Source organism: Camelus dromedarius, chromosome 9 (genome assembly GCF_036321535.1).
Source record: "Camelus dromedarius isolate mCamDro1 chromosome 9, mCamDro1.pat, whole genome shotgun sequence".
Classification (NCBI taxonomy): domain Eukaryota; kingdom Metazoa; phylum Chordata; class Mammalia; order Artiodactyla; family Camelidae; genus Camelus; species Camelus dromedarius.
In genome coordinates this window covers 52,029,026-52,051,551 of record NC_087444.1, presented here as the reverse complement: position 1 = coordinate 52,051,551, position 22,526 = coordinate 52,029,026, and the positions used below count along the sequence as shown (strand labels likewise).

At 34.1% G+C, this 22,526-nt stretch overlaps 1 protein-coding gene across 1 annotated transcript in view; it reads right to left on the bottom strand.

The window, feature by feature from the left end:
* Positions 1 to 2,108: 2,108 nt before the first annotated feature.
* ITFG1 (integrin alpha FG-GAP repeat containing 1) overlaps positions 2,109 to 22,526 on the bottom strand; it is a 206,856-nt gene continuing 186,438 nt past the window's right edge. Inside the window, exons 15-18 of the mRNA XM_010982627.3 lie at positions 9,678 to 9,802; positions 9,013 to 9,095; positions 6,041 to 6,158; positions 2,109 to 3,560 (exon numbers count right to left, since the gene is read on the bottom strand). Of these exons, the coding sequence (XP_010980929.3) occupies positions 3,501 to 3,560; positions 6,041 to 6,158; positions 9,013 to 9,095; positions 9,678 to 9,802 (386 nt within the window). The 3' untranslated portion in view covers positions 2,109 to 3,500. The remainder of the gene's footprint in view (positions 3,561 to 6,040; positions 6,159 to 9,012; positions 9,096 to 9,677; positions 9,803 to 22,526) is intronic.

Sequence of the window (22,526 nt, the reverse complement as noted above, 5' to 3'; positions counted from 1 at the left end):
CAGAGAAGTGCAAATCAAAACTACAATGAGGTATCACCTCACACCAGTCAGAATGGCCATCATTCAAAAGTCCACAAGTGATAAATGCTGGAGAGGCTGTGGAGAAAGGGGAACCCTCTTACACTGTTGGCAGGAATGCAGTTTGGTGCAGCCACTGTGGAAAACAGTATGGAGATTCCTCAAAAGACTAAAAATAGACTTACCATATGACCCTGTAGTCCCACTCCTGGGCATATATCCAGAAGGAACCCTAATGTAAAAAGACCCCAATGTTCATAGCAGCACTATTTACAAAGCCAAGACATGGAAACAACCTACATGTCCATTGACAGATGACTGGATAAAGAAGTTGTGGTATGTTTATACAATGTCAGCCATAAAAAATGACAACATAATGCCATTTGCAGCAACATGGATGTCCCTGGAGAATGTCATTCTAAGTAAAGTAAGCCAGAAAGAGAAAGAAAAATACCACATGATATCACTCATTTGTGGAATCTAAAAAAAAAAAAAAAAAAAAAAAAAAGACAAATGACCTTAAATATAAAACGGAAACAGACTCACAGACATACAATACAAACTTGTGGTTGCCAGAGGGAAGGGGGATCAGAAGGGACAGACTGGGAGTTTGAGATTTGTAGATACTGATAGGTATATATAGAATAGATAAACAAGCTTATACTGTATAACACAGGGAAATATATACAAGATCTTGTAGTAGCTCATGGTGAAAAAACATGAAAATGAATATATGTATATTCATGTATGACTGAACAATTGTGATCTACACTGGAAATTGATACAACATTGTAAACTGACTAAAACTCAATAAAATAAAAAAAATCACTGATCACGTATCACCATAACAAATACAATAATTTAAAAATTTGAAATATTCTGAGAATTACCAAAATGTGACACAGAGACATCAAGTGAGCAAATGCTGTTGGAAAAATGGTGCCAATAGACTTGCTCAATGCAAGTTGCCACAAGCCTTCAATTTGTAAAAAAAAACCAAACAGTATTTGTGAAATGCAACAGAGTGAAGCACAGTAAGATGAGGTATGTCTGTAGTGTAATTTTTATCTTCAAAATTATTATTAAAGTCTTAATTACTCCCCCTAATTCCCAAAAGGAGGAGGATTACAGAAGTACAGGTGGGTGGAAGAGAGTCAGAAAATGTTACTGTTTTTCCCTGCAATGGGAAATGGGAGGAAAAAAAGAACCAGCACTGATCAAGTACCTCTATGCACATATTGCCATTTAAGACTCAAAATAGTCTTTTGGGGTAGGTATCCCTTACTACCCTTGTTTTACAGATGAAGAAACCAAAGCTCAAAGAGGTAAAGCAGCCGACTAAAAGTCACAAAATGGGAGAGTTAGGCTCTGAATCCCAGTTAGTCTGACCTCAGAGTCTTGTGCTCTTTCCACTAAATTAATTTAAGGGTCTTTATACAGTTGGCTCTTGAACAATGTGGGGGTTAGGGATGCCGACCTTCTGTACAGTTGAAAATCTGAGTATAACTTCACTGTTGGCCCTCTGTATCTGAGATTCCAGATTGGTTGTGGATTCAACCAATCATGCAGTACTGTAATACATATTTATTGAAAAAACCCACTTAAAAGTGGACTTGCACAGTTCAAACCCATTTTGTTCAAGGCTCAACTGTATTTGATTCTCAACGTTGTGACACATTTTTCACCTGCTGCCCCTTAATAAATGACACTGATGCGGCACTGAAGGTTAGTATCAAGGTACAGAAACACAGCTTAGTCACTGATTGTATTTTTAATTGTCATTAACATTTTATTTGCCTGTAATGCTACTCCTCATAGACCCTGACTACAAATGAGTTTTAAAATTCGTGCTGCCTCAGTTGATAGATACTAAGTCTAACTGTCTTTAGGGAGAGTGTGGAATGGTGCCTGATACGGTGTTGTGGGTTGATAAATGTTCAGTGAATTTAACTGGGTACTGTAGTCAGAAGATGCCTATCTTGTCCTGAGAGGCAGGTCACTTTACCTCTTTCCAGGTAAGTGAGTTAGACCTCATATCCTCTAAGGCTCATCATGCTCCAAAGTAATTATTTACACACTCATCAAAATACTTTGTTTCAATACAGAATGTTTATTAAGAAGACATATTAACATGCTTAGATACACAAAGTACACCATTTGTACACATGCCATTCTCAGTGAACTGTGAAGGAAAAAATAACATGAAGAAGGAAATTAGTTGTTTTCAGATAAATTTTTGTTTTATAGCCATCACATGTCTATTACATATTAGAAAATTATTAACACTGATACAGTTTTTTCCCAATCTTACATGTAAGTCCTAAAGTAACTTTTTGGCGAAGTGAAGTTCAAAAAATTTGCACTGAAGTCTGAATGTAAATTATGGACTCTTAAAAGCTTTTGAGAATAGAAATGTGATTGAAGATTTGCATTCTCAGATACTATCTACAGCAGTTTCCTTTCAAGAAATCAAATGCTCTTCATTATCACATGATAAAGATCAGTGTTCAAATGAAAATTATTAGGGCACATCAATTCTTGGAGGGTATATTGATACATTTTTTTAGTTAATATAAGCAAATAATAAATCTTTTTTTTAAAATAAATCTTTATATAGGGTGGCAACCATCAAGAATTTAGATTTTCCAAAGACTGTGATTTCCTTATACCTGAAAATAAAATTCTATCAAGTCTATACATTTTGATAATTAACTGTAGAAGTCTGTAAAAAGATTAAAAAATAGTAGTAATGGTCACTGACACTTACTGAACACTTACCCTGTGCCAGGCACCAAGCTAGGTACTTTCCATACATCACTCCATTTAATGTATACAGTAACTCAAGAAAGTAGTAACATTAGCCCTGTTTATAAATAAGAAAACTGAGGCTTACAAAGGTTAAGTAATTAGCCAAGGTCAAACAGCTAGTAAGTGGTGTAACCAGGAGTTTAAGGCAAGTCTGACTGTGATTCCAAAGCCAGAGTACCAAATCACTACATTGTACGCCAGCAGTGAGGGGCCCCTCACCTGCTATGATGAAGGTGAAGAGTTAACAACTTTATCTGTGATACATTCACAAAGCTATAATTTGCATTAGAATAAGAAGCAAGACCAATTCAAGTGGACCACAAAAAACCCTGTTCATTTAAGTATTTTTATTTACACATGTCTTTTCCATCATCAGTATTCTAATAAGATTATAAATACGTAAAACACCTGAGTACATGCAACACATTCCACAAAGGAACAAAAATGTACAGCACAATTGAAAAAAGAACCCAAATTATTATATACAAAGTGCTTTAAAAAAAAGACCTTGTAACACATTCAGACCATATTTATTTGAATACTTTCCAATAATTATCAAGGGATGCATCATTTATAAATAATATTTGAAATCCCCTATTTTCTTCTATAAGCCAAGTTTAGTATTTCAATTAATCAAGTGAATAGATGCTCCATTATGCAATATTAAAGGCAAGTCACATAGCATCAAAGTGAAATCGATGGGCTTCTTGTCGCTTTTCTCTATCATCTGCTTTCTGAAAAAGAATTTTAGACTAGTTTATAAGCAATAGGAAAATGTCAAGAAAAGACTTTCTGAAATACAAAATGGTAAATTAAAAGCAATTAGTAGATAAAAGGTATGATTTTTTTGTGCAATAATCTTATGAAATATTTTTTAGTTTACAGTAGCTATTTTATAATTAATGATCCACTAAATTGAATTTAGAAAACCAACAAGAAATGTTTCTTAAATGCTTAGTTTGCTATTTATTATTTATTTGAAAGCGGGAGTAAACAGATTTTTCTAAGAATGGAATCAACTATTACATTTTCCCCATTCTTAACACTGATGTAAATAAGGGAATCTGAACTAACCAAGTACATTAATTATTTTGCGGTTAACCTATTGATTTTGCATAAATTTATTGACCCTCTGCTCTCAGCAAAGTACTGTGCTTGAAATTTTGAGGGATTAAAAAAACCCTCAGTTTTGTATCTTGTTCTCAAGGAATTTACTAAAGCCTAGAACGAAAAAAGCCAAACATACCAAATAACTGTATTTCAGGATTAAAAGTGAAAAATGTTACCAATATTCTGAGAGAGGTTAGTTTTAGGTTGGCACGAGGAGAGGAAAAACTCTGAGGAGACAGTACTTAGAGGAATGGAAGGGAGGGACACTGGCGATGCGATGGGGGAAGAACAGGAGCAGTCATGGAGGGCTGGCAGGAGCACGGCATGAGAGGCTGGAGAGGTGTACGCGGTGGAGCGGCATGCAAGCGCCACGAAGGCTAGGCTCAGGGCTTGACACGTTTCGGCAGGGGTAGTCACTAGAGGTTCCTGAGCAGAAGAGTGACATGATTAGGACTAACTTAACGACAATAGCAATCTGGCAGCACTGTGACCAATGGAGTGAAAGGGGAGAGGATGGAATCTGGGAGGGCAGGCGGGAGATAAAAAGGAGCTGAACTAAGTCAAAGCACTGGTATGAGGAATTCAGAAGTGGAGCCAGCTGCAGAGATTCTATGGGGGCAGAATCAGTAGGGCCACTGATTAAATCCTGTAGTAAGAAGGAAGACAGAGACAGCTTTAGAAAACTGGTTTTAAGTTGCCTGTAAGTGATCTAGGTAGAGATGTCGTGGCGACAGCTGGAAATGGGGGGAGACCTTTAGAGAGAGATGAGGGCTGGGCATATCTGAGCTCACGCCCTGGTTTTAGATGAGACTGGCAGGGAAAGTGTATATAGAAGAGGGCCTGGGGTGGGCCCTATCAGAAGGAGCAGCCTGCATAGGTGAACGAGAAGTGGTCAGAGGCAGGAGAAGAAACACAACCACAAAGGAGGCAGTATACAAATATGTATTTTAATCCATATTTGTATTTAATTTCAGTTTTTGGCCACTGCATCATTATTATTGTAAGCCCACAATGTTTACATTGTAAGCAGATCTCCTGTGAAATTAATAAAATTAATTTCCTTCATAGGTCTAGAGCTATGTAATATTTCAGACTGTATTCTGACACTTCTGGACAAAAGAACATATAGGGTCACCTTTGATCTTACCTCTTAGGTTGCAATCTTAAAATTAACTGAATATGTAACTCTATGTTATAATTTTTATATGAAAGGAGTGATTTTTTCTTGAGAAACAAACCTATGAACATTTATCAGAACAAGTAACATGTTCTCTTTTACATAAGCTAAAAAAGCTAACAGCTAAAATAAAACCAATTTTAGTTAACAAAAAAATGAGTATCATGGGCATGACAATCCAAACAGAATAGGTGCCCCCCGAAATATACTTCTGTGACACAAAGAAGCTCTTTTTGAAGAACATCATTGGGACCTGCTAGTTATGTACTGAATATACATTCATACACAAAGAGAAATTAGCTTTTTCAATTTATATCTAAACTGCTAATAAATTTATGTATAGCCTTTCTTATTCTCATAAACATTATATGACAGACTACATCTTTGGAGTTTTAAAAAATTAAAGTGTTATACTGAAGACCAGAAATCAGCTAAGTTTAGTGCAGAGTACTTGATAGATGAAAAAGATGTTGTTTCACTTCCTAAGCTTTGAGAAAACCATTTAACTTCTCTCTGCTCTAATTTTTTTTATAAAGAGATAGCTGTTATTCTCAGAAAAAAGTGTCCACGGTTCTATCAATAAGAGACACAGGCTCTTTTAAAAAATGATTACTTTTTTTTAGGCCATTATGAAACTACTTCTAATTAAGCTTTTCTATACACCTGGTGATTTGGGGGTGATCACTTTATTACTACTGTATAGCATCAAAGTTTTAAACTACATAGTCTATGATTTTTAGGAATTGCTAAGAGGCATTAGTAACTTAAGGGAGTAAAATAAATTATCATCAATAAGATGACATGGATAGAACTGAAAAAAATCAGAAAATCTGAGTCATATGAAAAAGTTGAAAATATAGTGTTTTTAAAGAGCAACATGTTACTATTATAAATTAACCAAAGTTTGTTTCATTTAAATGAACAAACCTTTTCCTGCCAGTGTAAAATGCCAATTATTGCCAAGATGAAAACACAGACACCGATGAGCGCGATGGCAGTAAGCAGGACGATGTTGCTTGGTGTAAGGTACAGCTTGGCGCTCCAGCTGTAGACAGAAACAGAATTAAAATTACACACTGTAACTTAAAAATAACAACATTCTACAGAGACCAAAAAGCAAAATAGCTTTTAATTAATGAATCAGTCAATTTGTTCATTATTTCATCCCCCTATCTACCCATTCATTGTAAATAAAATAAAAGCAATTAAATTACGTAGGGCTAACTGAAGATTCAGCAGAATTTAGATTTTACTCAGAGAACTGAAATAGAATAGAATTTTTGATGAGATACTTTGATTTTTTTTGATTCTTAAGTAAATGTATTGGGGGTACTTTGACATTGTTTTTACATTATTTGATTTGCTGAATTTGTAAACCTTTACACTAAGGCTGTGTAGTTACATGATTTTGGTAAGACTTCTATATCTTATTTTTTGACTCCTGTTCACATATGTACTATGACTAAGTAAAACAACCATATGTCCAATGAGTATAGATACATGCTTGTGCGAAGTGTCATGTTGGAGGGTTTACATTATTACAGTGACTTCTTACAAAAACACTTTTAGTCCCTCAACGTTAATGGCAATATACAGACTTTAGCATAAATAGAACTAGCTCTTTCTTCTAAAACAGTCTACATAATACAGCAGTTGCAAACCCCGAAAAGCCTAAAACTGAGGTCTGTATCACCAACACTGCAGGTGGTTATAGACAAAGAACTTTTTGTTCTCTCTGAAAATAGATCATGGATATATTTTCATTTTAAAAGTTTAATAAAAGTAAGACCATTCTGATAAATAGCAAGTAGCGATTGACTTATTTTGGGATAATTAAAATTTATTGATCCATAAGTTAGCCTCTAGTCAATAAATCTCAAAATGTACCTCAAACTAAAATCAATTTGGTTTTTATTATGTATATAAATTTGAAAAGAATATTTCTTCAGACACAGCAAGAGAAACATGAAAAAATGTTGAGATTATGGAATAAAGGCTATAAAAGAATTTCCTAGAAATTCAAGAGCAAGAAAACCTTAAGAAAACAAATACTATTAATTAGCTGAGGTTAGCTATTCTCAGTACTTACCTTATGCTTAAAAAAAGTCCTTTCATGAGATTTTTTTTGGGTACCTCTAATTTTAAAATAGATTTAAAAAAACCCATAAATACAGGAATTTTGGTAAGAAAACCTTTGGAGAATCCTCATCTTCTCGCTCAGAAGCAATCATTTCTTCTCAGTTTCTTGCATATCCTTCCAGGGATATTCTACACATATATAAATGTATACGTGTAGATAATCTTCTTAAAGCCACAAATGGCTTCTTATTATACATGACGCTAAATGCATTTTCCTTTTATTGTCTTTTGTTTTACCAGTGTATTTTAAAAGCTTGTTCTATGTCACAATATTGCATAATATAGAAGTACTATAATTCAAGTAGTTTCTTACTTATGCAGATAAGTTTTGTTAAATAATTCAAATTTTTAATAGACTCATTAGAAAAATCTGAACTCAGACTGTAACTGTTTTTATTGATGTTATTTCAAGCTTAATGCTGTAATAAAGTTGTTTTAGTAATTAGTTTGGTTCTAAAGCCCATGTATCCACCATAAAATACATCCAGTGGTGTGCAGGTAAACTGGCTCTCTGGCAGAAAAAAGGCTCTGATTGGCCCTTGGTAATTTTCATGGTGTAAATAGTCCCATTATAGCTGATTTTAATGTGACCTCACTGAGCAGAATTGGAAAGAGAGGCACACAGTCAGCTCATGCGGTGGCATGAGCTGGTTCTAGCAAACCATCTAAAATAGCCTAACTGAAAATTTAACAAAGAACAGTACAGCCTGTACTTGGTATTTGTTGCCTTTTTGATAACAGCCATTCTGACAGGTGTAAAGTGACATCCCACTGTGGTTTTGATTTGCATTTCCCTGATGACTAGTGCTGTTGAGCATCTTTTCATGAGCCTGTTGGCTATCTGTATGTCTTCTTTGGAAAAATGTCTATTCAGATCCTCTGCCCATTTTAAAATAGATATAGTATGGAGATTCCCCAGAAAATTAAAAATAGAACTACCATATGATCCAGCATTTCCATCTTGGTATTTATCCAAAGAAAATGAAAACATTAATTAGAAAAGACACATGCACCCCTATGTTCACTGCAGCATTATTACAGTAGCCAAGATAAATGGAAGCAACCTAAGTGCCCACCAACAGATGAAGGGATAAAAAAGATGTGATCTCTCTCTCACTCTCTCTCATATATACACACCCACATACACACAATGGAATATTACTCAGCCATAGAAAAGAATGAAATCCTGCCATGTGTGACAACATGAATGGACCTAGAGGGTACTATGCAAGTGATAGAGAAAGACACTATATGATTTCACTTATATGTCAAATCTAAAAAGACAAATGAACAAACAGAACAGAACAGAAGCAGAGTTATAGATACTGAGAATAAGTAAGTGGTTGCCAGAGGGGAGAAGGGTGAGGGGAGGAGAGAAATAGATGAGGGAGACTGAGAGGTACAAACTTTTCAGTTACAAAGTAAATGAGTCACAGGTATGAAATGTACAGGGTGGGGAATATTTTAGAATTTATAGCCAGTAAACTGAAGACCAGTTTATTTAAGCAGAATATGTATAAATCCCTAATTAGTTAACCTGCTGTTTTTCTAATAATGTTTAAAATTTGTTCTTTGTGAAAAATGTCAAGCACCTTTTATGTAGGTATATTTAGCTATTTAAGGTTTGCTGTAAGCAAATTAAGTGATGGCACTCATGGGAACACAGGAGGAGTAGAGAGAGTTTTCAAAAAAATGTAACTGTATCCATGATTCAGAGTTGACAGTATTTTTACCAAACTCAGTTCAAGCAAGGACATTACCTTCGAGGAACACTGTGAGGATATGGAATGACAATTAGCTGAGAATTTGGAATGATTGCAGTCCATTCCTGTTTTCGTATAGACTGTAAAAAGAATTTAAGAACATTTAACATTTAGTACACTTGAAAAACACGATTATTATTCTAAATAAATAGGGGAAAAAGTTTAATTACTCTTTGATTAACTGAAATTTTAGGTGTGGCTTAATCCGAATTTACATATATTAGGCCCCAAATAGGGCTCCTATTGGCAAACATTTCTTGATCTTTTCAGGGAAGGACTGTATTTTTGTCTCATGGATTCATTAACTGAACAAGTATTAACTGAATACACTTATGCAGCAGGCACTGTTCAAAGTGCTATGTACAAATGCTGCTTTGGAATAACAATTCAAGTAGAGGTAGAGTCTGACAATAAACAAGAACATTTGATATGTTAGATGGTGAAAATGATAAGGAAAGAGGGGTAGGAGGTCTTGAGGTCCATAGAGAGGTGGTAGAGAACTATCTTCAAAGTATGATGTGCTCTATGTAAGATAAGCTTAGATCAATCACTACCAATGAATTTAAAAAATCTTTATTGGAAATAAAAATATTCAAATTCAAATAATTGTATAGCAAATATTAAAAACAGATTAATTGTAAGCCAAATAAATTTTTACTCACCTTCTCTCCAGATGGGCGAGGAATACCAACATAAAGATGATCAAGAAAATTTGCACTTCGACCTAAACCAAGTACATTGTATGGCAGTTGGAGAGCTAAATGTGCTGACTGGCTGAGTTGTCCAGCTAAATTGATAAAACAAACAAAAGAACAACACATCTTTGGACACAATGTTTTCATCAAATATTAAAATGATAAAATGTTAAAAATTTAGGTGCTAGAACTTATCTTTAAGGATAAAAATGTAAAACGAAATGCTCAGCTCATTAATAGTAGTAATTCACTTTTTAAAGAAAACAGCTTTACTGAGATGTAATTCACATACCATAAACATCACCCATTTAAAGTATAAAGCTGTTGTTGGATGGAGTGTTATATACAAGTCTGCTAGGTTTAGTTGGTTTATGGTGTCATTTTTCTCTTATCTTATTGATCTTTTGCATAGTTATTTAATACATTATCAAAAGTGGGGTAATAAAGTCTACAATTATTTATTGCTGAGTTATTGATTTCTCTTAATTATGTATTTTGGGGGCTCTGATTTTAGGCGTGTATGTCTTTGTAGTTGTTATATCTTCCTTATGGATTGACCTTTTTATTATCATAAAATGTCCTTCTTTGCCTCTAGTAACAATTTTTGTCAAAACGTGTCTCGTTTTGTCTGATATTAGAATGGTTACTCCAACTCTTTTTCAGTTACTCTTTGCATGGTATAATTTAGTTTTTTTTTTTTTTTTAACTTTCAACTTATTTGTACCTTTGAATCCAAAGTGCTTCTCGTGTAGATAGCACCTCGTTGAGTTGTATTTTATTTTCCACTCTACCAATCTCTGCCTTTTGATTAGAGGTGTTTATTCCATTTACATTCAATGTAATTACTGATACGGTAGGACTTTTGCTTGCTATTTGCTGTTGGTTTTCTATGTCTTTTTAACTCTTCTACTCCTCCATTGTTGCTTGCTTTTGTTAACTGCTTTCAATGATACCATTTTAATTCCCTAGTCGTTTCTTTCGTTATTTATTTTCTGAGCTATTTTCTTAGTGGCTGCCCTGAGGATTGTGACTAGCATATTAACAAAACAACTTAATACCCAATGTATATAACAACTTTGCTCTAATATAGCTATGTTCCCTCCCTGCTCCTTTGTGCTATTGTTGTTACACAAATTATATTTTTACATATTATCAGCCCATCAACACAAATTTGTATTGTTATGCAGTTATATTTTTCAATCAGCTGAAGAAATAAGAGGTACTATATAACAAAAATATGTAAACCATATTTATACTTATCTGTAGTCTTACTGGTGTTTTTCACTTATTGGTGTGGGTTTGAGTTATTGTCTGGTTGTCCTCTCAGTTCAGTTAAGGGCTCTCTTTAGTATTTCTTGTATGGCAGGTCTATTAGTGATGAATTCTGTTTTTGTTTGTTTAGGAATATCTAAAATCTTCATCTCTGAAGGATAGCTCTGCCATATATAGAATTCTTGATTGATAGGTTTTTTTTTTTTTCCTTTCAGCACTTTGACTGTATCAACCCCTTCTGGCCTCCATGATTTCTGATGAGAAGTCAGCTGCTAATCTTATTGAGGCTCTCTTGTATGTGACAAATTGTGTCCCTCTTGCTGCTGGGAAGAGTCTCTTTTTGCCTTTGCTTTTTGACAGTTTGACTATGTGTCTCAGTGCAGATCTCTAAATTTATACAACTTTGAGTTTGTTGAGCTTCTTATATGTGCAGGTTAATGTTTTTCATCAAATTTGGACAGTTTCAGCCATTATTTCTTCAGCTGTTTATTCTTCCCCTTTCTTTTTCTTCTAAGACTCAGTTTATGCACATGTTGGTATGCTTGATGGTGGCTCCACAGGTCTCTGAGGTTCATTTGTGCATTTTTTTTTTTTATTTCTATATACTCTCTGTTATATTCAAATATACTTCTGTATATTCAAATCTGCTGATTCTTTTGCCAGCTCAAATCTGTTGTTGAGTCCTCTACAGAACTTTTAATTTCATTACTGAAATTTTCAACACCAGAATTTTTATTTGATTTTTAAAAATGATCTTTATCTCTTTATTCATATTTTCTATTTACTGAGACATAGTTGTCATACTTACCTTTGGTTTTTTTATTCCTAGTTTCCTTTAGGTCTTTGAACATGTTTATAATAGCCGAATTTATAGGTCTGTCAACTAAGTACAACATCTTTGGGCACATTGTCTGTTGTTTGCTTTTTTTTTTTTTTTTAAATGTGTATGTGGCATACTTTGTGTTTTTTTGCATGTCTTATAATTTTTTGTTGGAAAGTGGACTTCCTAGATAATATGACAACTATGGTATCTCACTCCAGGGGTTTTTTGGTATTTTTTTGTTGTTGTTGTTGTTGTTGCTCATTTGTTTCGTGACTTTCCTGGATGAATTCTATGGATTCTGTATTCCCTATAGTACCCGCCACAATGTTCTTTCATTTTCTTATTTTTAAAGTTCTTGTTCTAAGTCTGACTTCCTAGTCAGTATAACTTAGTGGTCAGACAGTGATTGGCCATAAGAGTTCCTTAAGTATCTTGTCTGTATGTCTTCCACCTTTTGTCAGTGGGATTTGTGTATGAAGATATGCCTTCAAACTTCAGGCAGTTTACAAGAGAACCTTAGCTTTCATTTCTTGCTCAAGCAGGGACTCAAAGTCGTACATTCAAGATAAGTAGCTGAAAGAGGCAGGTTCCTCTCTAGGCATGTTCAGGCTTCCAGATCTCCAAGACTATGTTGTAGCCTTTCAGAGTTGCCTATGGTTGTCTAGTGCCTCAGAACTTCCTTTTATGTTTTGGCCAGGCTCTTGTTTACTACACCTGGGATTTTATCAGCGGACAGTTGTTGTTCTTGGTAATGTCCTGGGGAGTAGGGCTTTCTTCCCTCCCTCTGCTGGGCTGCTGAGTCAAGTCAAGTAGCCCCAACATCTCCAGAATGGAGATTTTCCAGGGAGTTGCTACTTTAGACAAATACTGACAGTGCTAGAGGGATGGGAATTTTAATGGGGCTCCAAAGGTCAGTCCTCTCCCCTGACTGTGAGACTATTGGCTATTCATGGTTGCTGCACCACTCAGTAGAGAGGGGAGGTAGGATGGGAACAGTGCCAAGTCAAAATGCCACAGACCCTCCTGTCTTAGGGATCAGTAGTTCCTCTTGCATGGACAATGCTCAGAACACTCTGTGGCTTTAGTTAATTTCCAAAGTTCTGAAATAGTTAATATTAGTTGTTTGGCTACTATCTTTTTCTTTTTTTTGGGGGGGGATGGGGAGAGAAAATTTAGGAAGTCCTCACATGGCATTCCAAACGTCAATCTCTCCCTACTATGGTTTACTTTTAAAGAGTGTTATTTATTTGATAGATATTTGCTACATAATTAAACTAAACATTTCAATGATAAGGTTAGTTAATATCTAAATATGTTAATATCAGTGGCTCTCTGCTAAACATCCACTAGTTACCCAGAAATATGAAATCACTGGAAAGTATATATACCTGATTTTTTTAATGTAGTTCTTATGTTAGAAAGAGAAAAGTATGATGAAAAGGAACAGTGAATTTAGGGACAGGCATTCTTAATAAGGTTAAACAACATACATAAGATTGTAAAGCAACAGAGTTAACTGCATGGGTTACAGAATTAATTTGCCTTGTAGAGTAATACTGATGGAATGAGAACGCTTAAAAGAGTGACCCACATACAGTAAATACTCAATACATGTTAGCTATTTTTATTAGCATAAAACTTATTATTAGATAGTTGAAGTAAAAGTTAAATATATACAAATTTCACTATACTATTAACTTAACAGACATCAAACTAGACTTATAAACCATTTTCCTGTAATTACCTTACTGAAAAGAACCAAAATAAAAACATTTATTAATAGTACTCTGTTAAGAAGATCATAGAACATAAATTCCATATTAAAATTGTATGTTTCATAATAAACCTTAAAATGATTAAAAAGAATAATGAAAATAAATTATCCAAAAATCTCAAAATGAAGACCTAATTATTGTATTTTTGCATACTTTTAATCATGTAATCCCCCTAGGCATGTGCATGCACAAATAAACACATGAGCATATTTTAGTATTACTGACTTTTACTCAGTATCATTTCATAAGTGTTTTCTCATGCGATTAAAATTCTTTAAAAATAGGTAAGCAGAGAACAAGATTACTGAAACACTGAAATCCCATTAAGAGAAAACCAAAGATAATACAGTTAAAAGATATATTATTACTCATACCTTTAAAAATTATTTTTCTAAAACTGTGTCTACAAAGACATTATCAGAAACATAACCTGATTGCCTACATAATCTCCTCTTATGTCATAATTAAAAATTAATCTTATATTGTTGGATCTTAAGGATTTTTCCTAATCTTCACTATTGTAAACAATGCTTTAGTGAACATCTCTCCATATCAATATCCGTGTGCACCCAGATTATGTCTTACATTCCTAGATATGGAATACCAGAGCATGGAGCAGGAAGACTGTTCATTGGGGGAAAGAAAGAATGGTCTCCTCAATGAATTGTGCTGGGATGTGCGGATAATGACATACAAAGGAAAACCTGATTTCTAAAAAGAGGTTGTACTATTTTACATTTTCACTAGTTTTCAGTGAAAGCATCTATTTCACTCTATTCCTTTTTTTTGAGGTGAAATTCACATAAGGTACAATTAATGATTTTAAAATATAAAATTAGGTGGCCTTCAATGTATTTATAATGTTGTGCAGCCACAGCTCTCTTGTTTTCAAGTATTTTCATCCCCCTAAAAAGACACTTCATACCCATTAAGTAGTAACTCCCCATTTCCTTCTCCCCTGGTAACCTCTGATTTCCCCTGGTAACTTCTAATCTCCCCTGGTAACCTCTAATCTCCCCTGGTAACTTCTAATCTCCCCTGGTAACCTGTAATTTCCCCTGGTAATCCTCTAATCTATGGATTTGTCTATTCCATATGCATCACATAAAAGGAATCATACAACACATCTGTATCTGGCTTCTTTCACTTAGCATAATGTTTTCAAGGTTCATATAAATTGCAGCAAGTATCAGGGCTTTGTTCCTTTTTTACGGCTGAATAATATTCCTTGAACATACATACTTTGATTTGTTTATCCATTGATAATACATTTGGCTTGATTCTACTTTTTGGCTATCATGAGTAATGCTGCTATAAAAATGGATGTACAAATATCACTTTGAGACCCTGCTTTCAATTCTTTTGGGTATATACCTAGAAGTGAAACTGCTGAATCATTACAGTAATTCTGTGTTTAATTCTTTTGAGAAATTACCATTTTACATGTTCACTGGCAATGTGTAAGGGTTCCTATATCTTCATCCTCATTGACACTTGTTATTTTCTATCTTTTTCATTAAAGCCATCCTAGTGGTTGTAAAGTAGTAACTTTGTGCTTTTGATTTGCATTTTCTTCATGACCAATGATGCCAAATATCTTTTTATGTGCTTGTTGGTCACTTGTATATCTTCTTTGGAGAAATATCTAATCCTTTGCCCATTTTCTAACTAAGTTGTGTTTTTGTTGTTGAGTTGTAAACGTTCTTTTTATATCCTAGATACTAGAGATCTACCAGAGATAAGATTTACAAATATTTTCTCCCATTCTTTGCAGTTGCCTTTTCACTTTCTTGAAAATGTTCTTGAGTGTACAAAAGCTTTCAATTTTTGAGAAGTCCAGTTAATCCATTTTTAAACTAATGCTTTTTGTGTCAAATGTAAGAATCCAATGCCAAATCTAAGGAAATGATTTACCCCATGTTTTCTTTTAAGAGTTTTTAGTTTTAGCTCTTATATTTAGGCCATCAATCCATTTTTGGTTAATTTTAAAAATACAGAATGAGATAGGCATCCAAATTCATTTGTATGTCACCATCCAGGTGCCCCAGCATGATTTGTTGAAGAGACTGTTCTTTCTTCAGGAATGGTCTTGGTATCATTGTGAAAGTTAATTGGTCATAGATGTTTGGGTTCATTTTTGGATTCTCAATTGTATTCCATTGGCCTACATGTCTACCTTTATGCCAGTGCCACACAATTAAATTATTTTAGCTTTACAGTAGGTTTTGAACTTGTGAAGTATAAACTCTTTGTTTTTCATTCTCAATATTGTTTTGGCTTTTCAGGGCCCCTTGCAATTCTTTATGAATTTGAATAATGGCTTTTCTATTTCTGCAAAACCGACCATGGGAATTTTGATAGGGAATATCCTGGATCTATAGAGCACTTTGGAGAAAACTGCTGTCTAAACATTATTAAATCTTCTAATCCATGAACATGGGATGTCTTTACATTTATTAGATCTTATTTATTTTTTTTAACTTTTTTTTTGAGTTATAGTTAGTTTACAATGTTGTATCAATTTCCAGTGTAGAGCACAATTTTTCAGTTATACATGAACATATATTCACTGTCACATTCTTTTTCACTGTGAGCTACCACAAGATCTTGTATATATTTCCCTGTGCTATACAGTATAATCTTGTTTATCTATCCTCCATATGCCTGTCAGTATCTACAAATTTCAAACTCCCAGTTTGTCCCTCCCCACCCCACCCCACCCCACCCCACCTTGGCAACCACAAGTTTGTATTTATTTCTATGAGTCTGTTTCTGTTTTGTATTTATGTTCTTCTTCTTCTTTTTTTTTTTTTTTTGAAGATTCCACATATGAGCAATCTCATATGGTATTTTTCTTCTTTATTTAATTTCTTTCAGCAATGTTTTGTAGTTTTCAGTATAAGTCTTTCACTTGCTTGGTTAAATTTATTCCAAGATATTTTATTATTCTGGATAGTGCTGCAAATTGAACAGTTTTTTAAAAATTTCCTTTTTGGAGTGTTCACTTCTGGTGTATGGAATCACAACTAATTTTTGAGTATTGATCTTGTACCCTACAACTTTGCAGAATTCATTTATTAGCTTTGGAGTTTTTTTGTGTGTATTCTACAAGATTTTCTCTATATAGAATCATGTCAGCTGCAAATACAAACAATTTTACTTCTTGTCCAATTTGGATTCTTTTATTTCTTTTTCTCGACTAATTTCTGTATCTAGGAATTTCACTCGAAGTTGAATAGCAGTAGTGAAGACGGCCATACCTGTCTTGTTCTTGATCTTGGGGGAATGCTTTTAGTCTTTCACCATTGAGGATTTTTGTGGGTTTTTCATAAACGACATTTATCATTTATGAAAGTAAAGGAAGTTCTTATCTATTCCTAGTTTGCTGAGTGTTTTTCAAAATTTTATTAAGAAAAGGTATTAAATTTTGTCAAATGGTATTCCTATTTCTACTGAGATGATATATATATACTTTTTTTTCCCCTTAGTTCTATTACTATGGTAGATTACCTTGATTGATTTTCTTATGTTTGCATTCCTGGGACAAATTCCACTTTTCAGTGTATAATAATGTCCTTTTAGATTTGGCTTGTCAGCATTTTATTGAAGATTTTTACATCAATATTCATAAAAGATATTGGTCTGTATTTTTTTTTTTTTCCTTGAGGTATCTTTATTTGGCTTTGGTGTGAAGGTAACACTAGCCTCACAGAGTGTGTTAGGAGATGATCCCTTCTTTTCTATTTCTTGGAAGAGTCTGAGTGGGACTGATGCTAATTCTTCTCTAAATGGTTTGTAGAGTTTACCATTAAAACTATCTTGTCCTTGATCTTTTCTTTGTAGGGAGGCTTCTGATTACTGATTCAATCACTTTACTTGTTGAGATTTTCTATTTCTTTTTCAGTCAATTTTGGTATAGTGTGTGTTTAAACTTTTTCCCACTTCGTCTAGATTAATTTGTTGATGTACAGTTGTTCACAGTATTCACTTATAATTCAGTTTTTGCAAGGCTGGTAGTAATGTCCCCTTGTTCTTTTGTGTCTCTTCTCTTTTTTTCCTTAGTCTAGCTAAGGGAGTGTCAATTTTGTTGGTCTTTTCAAAAAACCTACTTTTGATTCTGTGATTGTCTCTATTGTTTTTCTCTATTTCATTTATCTCCGCTTAAATCTTTATTATTTCCTTTTGGTCAATGCTACAGTCATCCCTAGCTAGAATTATTTTAAGTTTTCTAATTAGTTTCCCTGCTTTAACTTTCATTCTTCTTATAGTCTACCACTTCACTGAGAATAAAAACTTGTCCAAGTTCACACTCCCCTGCCTTCATTTAACTCAGATTTCATCTTCTACTCCTTAACCCCCATCTTTTATTCTCCTCCAAGAAACTCACCTCTTCACTGTTTCTTGGAAATTCCAGGAATGTTTATACCTTAGAGCTTTTGCTTTGGCTTTCTCCTCTGCTCCTCTGCCTGGAGTAAAATTCAGAAGCTAACCATATGTCCGATTCCCTCATATCCTTCAAATCTTTGTTCAGATGACATTTTCTCAGAGAGGCCCACCATGACCACCCTACATCAAACTGATGACTCCTTTTCTATCTTTCTTACCCTGCTATATTTCACTCCCCCACAATAGTTATCATTTCCTAACAACTACGTAGTATTAAATAACTTACTTATTTACTATGCTTATTGCCTGTTTTCACCTACTAGAATGTAATCTCTATGAGGGCTGAGATTTTGGTCTGTTTTATTCACTTCTACATTATAAGAACCTAGAATAGGCCTGTCATATATTAGGCACTCAATACATGTTTGTTCAATGGATGAATAAACAAAAGAACTTTTACCCTCCAAATGTGTCAGACTTGAGATTTGTAACATATGCCAATTCAATAATACTATATTAGTTTATGCCACATAGATACCAGTACAGAAAGATAGTATACCCCAAAAGAAAGTATCAGTTGTAAATAAGAATTTAAAAAAAATGTGTAATAAACAAATATAAGGCATTTGTGATATCAGACACCCCAATCACCAGATTCAAATGCCTGTGCGTTTTTTTGTTTATGAATGCATCACAGTCTGACCTTCCAAAATAATTCAAGTATACATTACTTATGCAGTTAAAAAAAAGTTTCTAAAGTTGATCTGTTCCTATTCTTCACGAGAATACTGACACGCAATTCTGATTGGTTAACGCCATTGTAAATTAGGTTATGCTGTAATTTAAGATCCTGAATTAAGTAACATGGCAGTACAGGAGGTGAATTCCATTGTCATAATTCCTGTCACTCAATTTTTAGATAAGACAATGAAGCCAACTTCATTGTCTATGAGTACTAGATATGAACTCTATCATACTGTAGTTCTGATATTGATTTGTCAAAAGCAAAACTTAAATTTCATATATATATAGACATAAGAGGCAGGAAGAACAAAAGGGAAAATTCAGTAGCCACAGTTGGGGGAAGGTCATTGAAATTTTATCTTAATGTGTGATGTGTGATATGTGATGTGTGATGTGTGTGTGTGTGTGTGTGTGTGTGTGTGTGTGTGTGTGTGTGTGTTTTACTCTGAGTCAAAAGAATACTGAATTCTATCTCTCTGCAAAGCTACAAGCCAGTAGGAATTTTCATCTAACAGTAATGTCTGCAACTCCTTTGGCACTTCCCTGGCTTGAGGAAAAATAGCATTTCTATAAAAATGAGATAAAAGGACACATTCAAACAACCAATGTTTTATGTAACTTTGGAGAAAAATATGCCTATTCTTGGGAGACAAAATTATTCTGAGAAGTATGTTATTCTCAAATTGATGGCTCTGAAACAATATTACACTGACATGAATTAAAATGGAGATGAAGAGCACTCAAAGAGGACAAAGTATAAAAATTAAACAAATTACCTTCTGTAAGCAATAATAAAAGCATTAATAGCTATTGAATGCTTATCATGTGCCAAAAACTGTGGCAAGTGCTTCTTGTGTATTATTTCTGTCATTGCTAACAATAATTGCGTGTGGGTAGGTACTGTAATTATCTTCACTTTATCATTAGGATATCAAGAGTCTAAGCAATCTGACCAAAAACCACAAAGCTACTAAAATGGTGGGGCTGGGATTTTCATTTTGGTGGCTCAGTTCCAAACTCCATGCCCTTCATCATCACCTGTGATTCTTCTTGCAGTTGAAAAAGAAGTGTGATATTTGTCTTACTGCTCTATAAAAAGGACTTCTAAGGATGGAATACCCTGCCCCCGATATCCCCAATGCCAGCTGTTAATTTCTTTTACTGTTTGGATATCTGTAATATTTGTGGGGTCCTATCCTGGGAACATCTGTCGCACTTCCTATGTAGTCATGCTGCTTTACATGGCATTCGCTGATCTTTGTAAATCCAGGCTTTGCTGCATTTCATGGTTGTGGCACTTAAGCCCATTGGGCAGATCTTGGGCTTTGTGATCTTCCTGTTCTACACCTAAAGCCTGAGCTACTTAAGCAATTCTTCTGGAAGATGTGGCTAGTTTACCTTGTGGATCTATTATGGGCTCCAACTTTAATCCAATTATGTCCACGGAGGATATGATTATGAAAAAGACAATCCTCTAGATGTGGACTAGCCCTTAATCAACACTAGAATAAACTCAGGTTCCCTGGCTCATTTGAGATAGTTAAAAAAGTTGTAACTGGCAGAATGAGAAACAGAACTACTCTCACTGCTTACAGGGGGATGCTAAAAGAAACCTCATCATGTTTTTGTCCCATGTGTTGTGTATCTTAAATTATAATTTCCTATAAGAACACAATGAGAATATCAGGTAGGGGACAATGTTCTTCTGTGAGGAGAATTTGTAATTTTGAGACTGGCAAGCTGGATAATAACAAATGGCAGACTACAGTCAAGAAAAATTAAGCTAAGACTTTGAAAGAAAAATGTTTTCATATTTTATGTTACTGAACTATCAAGAGTGATTAGGATTCGATTAAAATGGATTAAAAGGGTTTTGATAAATGATAAAATTAAAAATTAAAAATACATTATCATTTGTTTTCCTTTGCTATTCTAATTTAATTGCTAAAATAGTAAATTTCTGATATAGCTATGAAAATCTTCCTAGGTATAATAATTATCACGGTTCCTTGTTCCTGAATGCCAACTTGGGGTAAAAACTTGTGTTATCTAATGTGATTAGGCTCATTATAAATGTTTATCAAATCAGATATCTTAGCTAGAAAAAGTCTAGCAATGGAATTGGTGTTTATTGTCTACTCTGAAACAATATAATCCTTTCCTTGATATTTCAAAATAATGTTAAAAAGGTTTTCCAAGTTTCAAACAACTTACACACAAACTTTATAGAAAAGAATCTGTATGTCAGATGCTACATAAATGTATTCTAATGCTGTGAAAATCAATTAAAAAAACTGAAAGTGACCTTTGTGGCTTCTTACTAAAATATCTGACTCGATCTGAGACTCCAAAGCCCTGAATATTCTGGATAATATAGAGTATCATAACTGTTACAGTAGGATAATTTCTGGTAATATACTATTGACCACTTTTTTAACAATAAATTATCAATTAAGATAGAATGGTAGCCAAAGAAAGCAAATGATAAAATTATTAGAATGGTGATGATTTTCAACATTTAAATTTAATGCTGAAGTGTTTAGCCAGTTATAGGAAGAGACAGCTAATTCCTATGCATAGAACACAGTAACTGTGAAAAGGCTACTTACTGTCAACAGGGTAAGCTCACCTGCGCTTCTCAATATCATATTGTAATGTGACACCAGAATTCAGAAGTGGGGAAAAAAAAAGAAAACAAAACAGATTTGGAAGGTGAGGAGAAGCCAAAATAAATTTTGACTGGGAATAATAAACATACTGGTATTTAATTTCAAAATCTGGATATTTTAAGTCTGTAGTAAGTTGACATTTAAAACACTAAACCATAACTTATTTTGGTTTCAAATTTACTGATTTTAATTAAATAGATGGCAACCCATGTAGAAAAAAGAAACGAAGCAGTTGTTCTCTGCTTGAAGGTAAAATTTTCTACTGGCTTATATGACCAAGGCACATCATTTTATTTGGACTTTGATAAAACCCGGTTTCCAGTTAAGTGGATTCTCACTAATCACTTACTATGTCTATGCTAATTAGTTTGTTTATTTTACAGATATTAAGCACTGGCTATGTATCAGGCACTCTGTTGACTGGAGGAGCACTTTAATCAATCTGTGATCAAATGACAAATCTAAGACATGTGTTAATTTAATGTCACTACATAAACACTCCGGGTTTTTAATAGTCCTACTTTGTAATCCGCTAACAAGAAAGAGGCTGTCTTCATAGAAAGGCATCATCTGTATAGAGAAAGTGATTAATACCTTTTAAAAGTATGTGGTGTTACTAGGTGCTCTAGAATGTGGATCCAGAAGAAAAATCTTACATTATAGTAAGAGAAGAGCACATGAGGAACTTGTGAAGCTACATGCCTAAATGCAAAATTCCTGGATTTCAGAAGTTAGGACAGTAGCAATTTATGGAAAACGTCTTTTAAAAGTTCTTTCCTGGTAGTCAATGGGTGGCTTATAATGGAGAGTAAGGGAATCCACTGACATTTGACTACTAATCCTTTGGTGTATTTTTAATTATATCTGAACTCAACTTTTAGCTAATTGTCAAGGATAAAGTGATGAAACATATGGAAGAACCTCCTACTAGACTGAAAATAGCTCCACAAGAGGAGGTGCTTAGGCGCTTCCAATCTGGGGACTTAATCGTTTCATTTCCATGCCCTATTCCTGTGGCCTTGTATTGTATGGTGGCTGACAAATACCAGGCCCTTGGTAAATGTCTGCTGTACTAACCGGAAGGTTTGATAGCAAATAACAAATACAGTTTGTAGAGTTGTTTAACTTTGGTTTTCCTCGCGGTCTA